The sequence below is a fragment of the Octopus bimaculoides genome, chromosome 20 (assembly GCF_001194135.2).
Source record: "Octopus bimaculoides isolate UCB-OBI-ISO-001 chromosome 20, ASM119413v2, whole genome shotgun sequence".
NCBI classification, from domain to species: domain Eukaryota; kingdom Metazoa; phylum Mollusca; class Cephalopoda; order Octopoda; family Octopodidae; genus Octopus; species Octopus bimaculoides.
Genome location: NC_069000.1, coordinates 38,431,431 through 38,441,551, shown reverse-complemented (window position 1 = coordinate 38,441,551; position 10,121 = coordinate 38,431,431). Strand labels below are relative to the sequence as shown.

Genomic DNA, 10,121 nt, shown 5'->3' with positions numbered 1-10,121 from the left:
TATATATATATATATATATATATATATATATATATATGTGCCGTTCCTAACGCCGTGTATATATATATGTGCCCTTCCTAACGTCATGTATGTGTGTGTGTGTGTGTATGCACGCGAGTGTCTGCCATCGCTTGACAATGTTGCTATGTTTATGTCCCCGTAACTTAGTGGTTCAGCAAAAGCGATCAATTTGCAAAGAATATGTCCTGGGGTCGATTTCTTTGACTAAAAAGCTGACTTGTACTGACCAAAATCAGTTTAATTAAACTAATATTTTTGGGACTGGAACAATAGAATGACTGCATTACAGAATTCTCATCCATCCTTAACCTCTGATCAAACACCACCGGCGTATATAGTCATAATATTATTATATTATGATTATAGCAGCGACTCCATCTAAGAATATCTGAAGAAGGAATTGTATTCCGAAATATCATCAGACTATGGATAACTAAGTTACAACAGGTATATAGTCCATTTTTTGTAATATAGTGCATTGTTGTACCATTCAAAACTTTTTATTCTTTACAAACAATACACAATGCTTCAAGCGAACTACAATACTCTCCTGTATATTTTTAGAATGGCATTGTAGGATAGGTGTGAGAGGTTGGATTCGGCTGGTTTCAACATAAAGCAGGTAGAATATTTGAGCCAGATATAGCCAGTTTGAATGCTAAAGGATTAAAGTATGATAGCAGGACAAACACAGTTGTTTTGCTTAGGGGAAGAATACATGGTTACACCAGACGGAAGAGAAGGAGGGAGGATGGTAATTCAGTAATTAAGACTGATTATAAAAGACTCAAAGAAATTACTCATAGAAAAACAACCTTTGTGAAATCTTCTGCTTTCAGAGCTGCTCTCCAACCATCCATGAAATCTCCTGGAAACTTGTCTTTTATGAATTCACCAATAGTTTTACCCTGCAATAAAAAATATAGTAACCATCTAAAAAAAAAAAAAAAACATAATAAAATTGAGCAAAGATAGAATAAGTACTAGGCTTACAAAGAATAAGTCCTGGGGTCGATTAGCAGTGCTTGGAAGTAGGGTGTGGTCATCTCACCAAATCAGAGGTACTGTCAGTGACCATAGAAGAGAAAATATGAGTGTGTGTGTATGTGTGTGTGTGTGTGTGCATGAGAAGAGACATGGCTTGACGGTTAGGATGGCCAAGAAACTTTCTAAGAAAAACAAATCCCAATTGAACAAGATTTCAAGATGTCATAGAAATCCAAGGGAGTACGACGTGGCAGCTACATGCTATCCCAAAAAGGGGAGTTCCAGGACTGCTTCTATATATATATATATATATATACACACATACATGTGTGACAGGCTTCTTTCAGTTTCTGTCTACCAAATCCACTCACAAGGCTTTGGTCGACCCGAGGCTATAGCAGAAGACACTTGCCCAAGGTGCCACGCAGTGAGACTGAACCCGGAACCATGTGGTTGGTAGAGCAAAACACTTCGATTCATGTTACTCCAGTCCACTCAGCTGGCAAACACAAGTAATACTGTGATGGACTGCCATCCCGTTCAGGCGGGGAATTTATATGCCAAGGAACCTGGCAACCAGGCCCCTATAAGCGGGGCTGTGAAACCAAAACAAAAAACTTCAACCCTGTCTCCTCTACTATCTGCACCTCTGACTTTGACTCCTCTTTATGTAATTAAGTGATTGTGGTCTATTTTACCGACTCCAACTCTAGCTAGCCCTTAATTGTTTCCAACCCCCTGCTTCTAAGTCGGTACAACTCCAGCAGGTAACTTTATCTTTCTTCTTTCCTGCCTTTAACCCTTCAATGCGGAGTGTAGGCCACTTATAATTGAATTCCATGTCGCACAATTTCTCGCTTCTGTACTTATACTCTGCCATGAATGTCCCCCTTTCTCTAGTTCCTTTTGTGTTGATCTACGCCACGAGTTCTTAGGCCTACCCCTCTTTCTATATCTATCCAGATTCCACTGTAAAGCACTTTTCGCTACATTTGGTGTGTTCTTTCTAATTGTGCTGCCAATCCACTTCCACTTTTTCTTAAATATTTGCTCCCTAATCGAAACTTGATTCGTTCTTTGCCATAGCTCCATATTGCTTATGTGTTCGGGCCATCTGATTTTACTTTACCTTTACCTTACCAAGAGACACCAAGATAACAAAGAGGATATGGCAGAAACAGCAAAAAGATAATGAAGAGGAAGTGATGAGGAAAACACAGAAAGACAGCCATGAAAAAAAACAGATGAAAGACGGAAAAATAGAAAGTAAGAGAGAAACAACAGAAAAGGGAAACTTTTTTTTACTTACTTTCTTACTTTGTTTGATGGCATCAACAAGTTTTTGAAAATTGCCTTTATCCTTGTCCACCTGAAAAGATACACACACATATTATTCAATACAGGAAGTTATAAACGGTGCTTATAAGAGGATACAGACTCACAAACATTATGCTACAAGCCTATAGCAATAACATCGTTAAAACTAACAGAAACAAGAATGATTCTTCTATAAACTTTCTGTGCATTAAATACATTGCTGTCGTGGTTAAGGTGGCGAGCTGGCAGAATCGTTAGCGTGACGGACGAAATGCTTAGCTGTATTTTGCCTACTGCTATGTTCTGAGTTCAAGTTCCGCCGAAGTCAACTTTGCCTTTCGTCCTTTTGGGATCAATAAATCAAATACCAATCAAATACTGGGGTCAGTGTGATCAATTGTCCCACTCCCCACAAAAATCCAGGCCTTATACCTACAGTAGAAAGGATTATTATTATTATTATTATTATCATCATCATCATCATCAAGGCAGTGAGCTGGCAGTATCATTAGTGTGCCCGGCACAATTGCTTAGTGGCATTTCATCTGTCTTTACATCCTGAGTTCAAATTTCACCGAGGTCAACTTTGCCTTGCATCCATTTAGGGTCAATGAAATAGGTACCAGTTATGCACTGTAGTCGATGGAATAGACTTGAGCCCCACCACAACTCTCCCAAAATTTCAGGCCTTGTGCCTACAGGAGAAAGACTTATTATTATCCAGTCCCAAAATTCTACCTATTTTATGTTCAAACCAACCAGATCCAGCCTCTTACACCTACCCGATGATGTCATTCTAAAAAGAATTTATCACATCATCAAAGATTTTGATCTTGGAGGACCATTGCCAAACAATTGATGAACTTGTTGATGTGACTAATGTGTCCTGGAGCTCTTGCCAACCAATTTTGAGTAAAGAATTGCAAGTGAAAAGAGTTGCAGTAAAATCTGTGCCTTGCTTGCTTACGGAAGATGAAAAGTAGCCACAATAAAAGTGTAAATATGTAAATCTAAGTGAATGAAATAATAATGGAAAATTCCGGTTTCTTTTGGGTACTCCTTGTAATAGCACCAAGGTAATGCTATATAACATGGAAACAAGTAACAACACTCACCTTGTCTCTTGTAAGGAGTTTGATGGAAGGAATACCTTGGTCATTTTCTTTTGAGGTATCAACTTGCTTCAGGAATTCAATCTTTTTTTTGCTTGCCAAGAAATAAATGTTCTTCTCACACAGCACCATCACTGTATCTGTGAGTTCATAACCAAAGAGCCATGTCTGTAGAAAGATAACAACAACAAGAATAACATTTATCGAAACTTGCAAATCAAAGGAGTGGCTGAGTCAAAATAATCTTTTTATCTTTTACTCATTCCAGTCATTGAATTGTAGCCATGCTGGGGCAGTGCCCATGAAAGGTTTGGTAGGGACATGAAAAAAAAAAAAAATCTATGTCAATGCTTATCTTGTAAAGTCTGGTACTTATCCCATCACTCTCTTTCGTAAAACTGCTAAGTAACAGGGATGTAAACAAACCAACACTGGTTACCAAGCAGTAAGTAGAGGACTAACACACACACACAGATCTATCATCATCGTTTAACAACTATTTTTCCATGCCACCATAAATTGGACCATATGTGTTTGTGTGAGTGTGCACACATACATATATACACACATATATAAACAAATACAAAAAATATATATACACACATATATAAACAAATACAAAAAATATATATACACACACAAATGAGTACATATGCAAATATTATTCTTTCAATTAATTTTAAATATAACAATGAATTTAGTAAAATAACTTCGTTATCATTAAATTAGAGTTAGGAACATAAATTGTGACTAAGGTTTGGTGGAAGATTTTAATTGAAAACTTATGGAAACCATTAGTGCAGTGTTAAAACAAAAATACTGAGAGGTAATATTTATCCCCACTTAAACGTGGATGTTCCACTAAAACAAAAAGAAACACTGCCTCTGTCATTAATATTTATTATATAACAAGAACACAAGCTCCAAATGCCAAGATTCCCAACAACCAGCAGAGTTTCTTTGCAGCAGTTTTGTAACTAGGAATGAAAATTGTTATAGTAATGACTATCTGAAGGTACTTAGCTAAATTAACGCTTCACCTACTGTGGGAGTTGCACTGGCGACACCCTGTGCTATATTCTTAATATACCATGGGAGTTACCAGTAACTCCCAATGGTGATGTTTTCTTACAAAGCCCTAACATTACTTGTGGTTCAAATTACATTATTCATAGGCAATGTACAGAGCACAAAGTTTATTTGTAATTTCTCAGATGGCTTTCAATTGAGATCAATAGGAGCTGAGATAGGACCTGGAAAGAAGGGGCTAAATCACTGCCATCTCCATCATGGGATTGCTGCCTTTCACAAAATAAAGTTTTATGAAAAGCAAACCATTAAAGCTTCCATAATGTAATTTGACATCTGTTGAAAGTATCATAGATAATCATCATTTAACATCAGTTTGTTCATGCTGGTATGGGTTGGACAGTTTGACCAGAGTTGGCAAGCTGGGGAGCTGCACCAGACTCCAGTCTGATTTGGCTTGGATTCTATGGCTGGATGCCCTCCCTAATACCAACCACTTTACAAAGTGAGCTGGGTGCTTTTACATGGTGCCGCACAGGCACATGCTAGAAATCAAGGCCATAAATCAATGTGGCAGTTTACATAGTGAACTAGAACATATAATTAAAAAATTAAAAATCATGTAATTTACAACAAAATTAGACCGCCGAGGCAAAAAAGAACATGACATAAAATGGGTTTGGAAAGCAAAGTGTTAAAAAAAAAACATAAAAAAAAGCATCCACATAAACTGGAAACTAGATTGACAATTGAGTCCACCAGAAATGAACTTTCTGTTGTGGTATTTAAAACAATTTTCAGAAGATTTCACAAAGCCTTTTTTTTAATATCACAACTGAAATAAGTTGCCTAGTGATGGATCAGTTTTTAAAGCAACATTATAAAATAAATTGGAAAAATCAGGAATAGTTATGTGTTACCTGCAAGGCAGTTGACTTGGAGTAGACAACTTCTTCATCAACTCCAACTGCTGTAATAAGGACATCAATTTTAGATAGAGAATCTTCAGATGAAGCACTCTAGAAGGAGAGAAAAATAGAAAGAACAATCAAGTAATGCACTGGAAAAACAGAGACAATATAATGACAGTTTTTTTATGTCTAACAAAGGTTGTGGGACTTCACCCTACATTATTCTTTGCTATGTTCAATGAACATTTTAACCATATACAAACATACATTTTTCTTTTTTAGTCTAACATATATACGGGGACTTACCATAAACTTTTCCCATCTGACACAAGATCAATTCCTCCAATCTCAAAGGATCTTTGCCTTGCAACTTACTTGGTGACCCACCTAGTGCTTGTGCCACATAAAAAGCACCCAGTCCACACTCTAAGGTGGTTGGCACTTCGAAGGGCATCCATCTGTAAAAACCATGCCAAAAAAAAACTGACCCCCACCTATGTTGGTGCCATGTAAAAAGCACTCAGTCCACTCTGCTGAGCGGGTGGGTGGTGTTAGGAAGGGCATCCAGCTGTAAAAACCTGAAGCCTGGTGCAATCTTGTGCCGGGCTGGCTCTTGTCAAGCCATCCAACCCATGCCAGCATGGAAGACAGACGTTAAACAATGATGATAATGATTTCTGTTGAACTGTATCATCATTCAACATCCAGTGTGTATCCTGTCATGGGCTGGACAATTTGACAGAAGCTGGCCAACTGGAGAGCTGCACCAGGCTCCATCTAATTGTCTGTTTTTACATGGTTTGTACGGCTGGACACCCTTCCAAGTGCCAACCATTTTACAGACTGCACTGAGTGCCTTTTACATGGCACCACCACCAGTGCCATTATGGTGGCACTGGCACCCACTTTACTTCAACTAATTTTTGAAAATAATAAAGAATTTACTGAATTATTTTGGTCATTACTAAGCTGGCAATTGGCAGATAAATTAACATGGAATTTTAATGGAAAAGTTTTAGATCACTTTATAAAGAAATTTTCTATCAAAGAAGCAGAAGTCTTGGTATCAAAAGGGTTTATATGTAGATCACCCCATATCAATCTCCAGAATATTCAAACGTACTTTTTAGCAACACACATACACAAACACACTACCTGGGTATGCAAAAGTTAGGCATACTGTACTTTTCCAAAACAATGAAATAATACTAAAACTAATTTTTATTTGGGGAGAACATACTTTATTTGATAACATATAAAACAAATCATCTCAAAAAAAAAATAAGCCTGGGTCTTACCATGAGATGGTGAGCCCTATAATCCATGCTTTACAGCAATAAACCCTGTTTTCCCTCAATATGCACTGCTGAAATAGAATGCATCTCATATGCCATCAAATATAGTAGTCTGTTCTCATTGAGCCAATGAAGGAGGTTTCTGCATAGTCACTCAACCTTCTAAACAAAGCAGCCAAAATCTCACTCAAATATTACCCTACTCTCGAGAACACTACCTACCCACACAAATGTAAAATAAACAGATGCATCACCAGTCAGCATATTAGCCACAAGTCAATTTAAAAGTTACAATGATCATAAATAGTATTAAACAGAAGAAACACATGGTAGTATATTCTAATGACTACTACGTTGCACACCAATCGCTACATAGCGGATCAATGTGAAGCGTGTGTATGTGTATATATGACAGGCACATGGCTCAGTGGTTAGAGCGCTGGACTCACAATAATGAAGTAGCGAGTTTGGTTCCTGGGCCAGGCTCTGTGCTGTGTTCTTGAGCAAGACATTTTATTTCAAGTTGCTCCAATTCACTCATCTGTAGAAATGAGTTGCAACGTCACTGGTGCCAAGCTGTATCGGCCTTTACTCTTTTCCTTGGATAACATCGGTGGTGTGGAGAGGGGAGGCCGGTGTGCATGGGTGACTGCTGGTCTTCCATAAACAACCTTGCACAGACTTGTGTATTTGGTTCAAGATCAAAATCAAACTAAATTCTCACAGGTTCCATTTACTTTACTTCATAAAAAAAAAACTTATTCACAGCTATATTCCAAACAGTCACAACCTTTCAACCCCCGTGCCCTTCAGCTTTCATCAGATGCTTACCAAAGGCACTCGTTTACATCTCTAGCAATGTAATAAGCAAATATGAAAGTTTCTCATAATGTATCTACCACGGTATATTTTGTCCTAAGAGAACATCTACGTTTAAGTGGGGATAAATATTATTTATGAGGCCACGGTTGTAACTTCAAAGATATTAGATTGTTGTTTCTAGCAGGTCGATCAACCACGTAGATGAGCCCTTGTAACCTGGCTACTGCATAAGTTCAAATGAATAGAAACTGCGAGGAAATGAATACAAGATCACCTCCGACTATGAAACAGTAACGAGGTACCTAAGCTACAAGGAAACAGCATATCTTTTATCATGTTTTATCTTTTACCGTTTTGCTTGCTTCAGCCATTGGACTGCAGCCATGCTGGGGCACTGCTTTGAAGGGTTTTAGTCGAACAAATCAACCCCAGTAATTCTAATTTCTTTGAAGTCTGGTACTTATTCTGGCGAAAGAATACAAACACACGGTGTTTTTTAGGGTTTTTTGTTCCACCGAAAACTGGTGGTGTACGTATTCTTTACCTCCGTCTTTCGGTCACTTTTGCCGAACAACTTAAGGTACGGAAAGGTAAACAAACGAACACTGGCTGTCAAACACACGCACGCACACGACAAGCTTCTAAAGTGTACGCCTAACAAGGCATGCATGATGATCACGGCGCCACGCGGTGGGATTGAACCATAAACCAGGGTGTTTGTAAAGTGAGCTTCTTAACCACACGGCCGTATCTGCGACTGTTGTGTACAATTTCCTTCACATTTTTCATTCTTAAAAAGCTTAACAAACATCATAGCCATTGTGAAGCTTTACCAAAATGCTGCCCATCGATCAAAGGCTCTTAAAACAAAGAACATTATACAATGTTCTTTAATCATTTGAGCTGACTCGGGTCTAAACAAAGCGCGGACAATTTTTTTCTAGAGGGCTTACGGTCAGGCAATTTAGGCGTGTCATTCAGAAACCCCGCGGGATACAGTTTGCGCATGACTGATCTAAACAATTATTCAGCACCTCGCCAGCTCTATTCATCCCGTCGACCCTCCCATTCTGTGAAAATTCTTCAGAGACAACGTAAAATCTTTTCACACAAAACACGAAACGAATAAATAAACCGGAAAAAGAAGCAGTTACTTCCCTTTTATTTGCACTTTATTGTGAATATTTAATCACATGGCGATTCATTCAGAAAAGAATAGCAGACAGAAACAACGTTAACAATTGCGCCTCCAATATCTTCACCCCTGGGTCAATGTTTTCCACCAACCCGTTTTTTTTTTTATCCTGCCGCACTCGGATTCTTTAAAAACGACAAAAAAAAAAAAAAAAAACTGCGCCTTTCTATGAAGGAAAATAGTATGCATGTGCGTGTTTTTATGTCGAGTTACAAATGAAAACAATTTTACATTAAACTGAAGGTGTATTCAATACTTTTTATAGAGTACATATTATGCTATTACAAGCATGATGATAGTGACTGCGAAGTTTTCGGTTTGCTAGCGCTCATCGACTGCGTTTTGAAACTTTTAGGTTACAGTCACCATTCCTCTTGTAACAGAATTTCACACATACACACACATATATATATACAGGGTGTCCACAAGGTCTGGGTACATGGAGTAAATAAAATCATGACATAAACAATTAGATATAAGAAATAATAATTTCTTAAAGTATGTGTTAATCCCCATGTACCCAGACTTTGTGGACACCCAAACATCAGATGTTCGCTGAATTTTTTCTATAGAACATTATTTTCTTTGTGGTTGGGTCGTTGATGATCTCTTTCTAGCATATCAGATGACCACTTAGTGGTCATCCCTTCTTATACGCATGTAATACAATTTTTTCTGAATTTTCAGATTTTTTATATGCTAGGCCACTGGTTTTAAATTGATGTTAATTAAATTAATATTCAATTTATCACCCTCAGTATATAAATATACAAACACACATATAGAAAGAGATTTAGAAGATGATTTAATTAAAACTTTATTCGTTTATCCTTGCGCCCTATTCTTAGGTAACTCAAACTATCTGATGTGGAGTACCAGCAGTTTTCCACCCCCAATGTGCCAGGGACAGGTTATATTTCTTAGTAATAATTTAGGCATTGAATTTATACCAGAAACAATATATATAATGAATATCATAAAAGCTGACATTTTTTTCTTTTAATCTTATAGTGGTTGGCGTTAGGAAGGGCGTCTAGCCGTAGAAACACTGCTAGATCAGATTGGAGCCTGGTGCGGCCTCCTGGCTTGCCAGTCCCCAGTCAAACCGTCCAACCCATGCCAGCCTGGAAAACGGACGTTAAACGATGTTGACGATGATGAAATAATACAATATTACATAAGCATTTTATAATGTTTCTTTCTTTTCTGGAATTTCGCCGCGGACCGGCACCGGACGGACCACTGAGTAAGCACTGCTCTAGATTACGTGCAAAAACTATTACTTCACCGAGCGAAGGACCTCTTCCTACGAAGTCTCTTATTATTTTCTATATATACAAAGCAGAGAGATTCAAGTCACACATTTTCCTTACTTCTAAAACAAAGAGACTTTTATGAAACGTCACCTCAACTTAACATAGATTTTCTGTTT

The 10,121-nt window shown here is 37.8% G+C and overlaps 1 protein-coding gene across 1 annotated transcript in view; it reads right to left on the bottom strand.

The window, feature by feature from the left end:
• The window catches only part of LOC106867837 (FACT complex subunit SPT16), a 61,214-nt gene that overhangs the window by 24,691 nt on the left and 26,402 nt on the right, over positions 1–10,121 (bottom strand). The window contains exons 2-5 of the mRNA XM_052974974.1: positions 5,387–5,485; positions 3,441–3,605; positions 2,318–2,377; positions 834–929 (exon numbers count right to left, since the gene is read on the bottom strand). Coding sequence (XP_052830934.1) covers positions 834–929; positions 2,318–2,377; positions 3,441–3,605; positions 5,387–5,485 — 420 coding nt within the window. The remainder of the gene's footprint in view (positions 1–833; positions 930–2,317; positions 2,378–3,440; positions 3,606–5,386; positions 5,486–10,121) is intronic.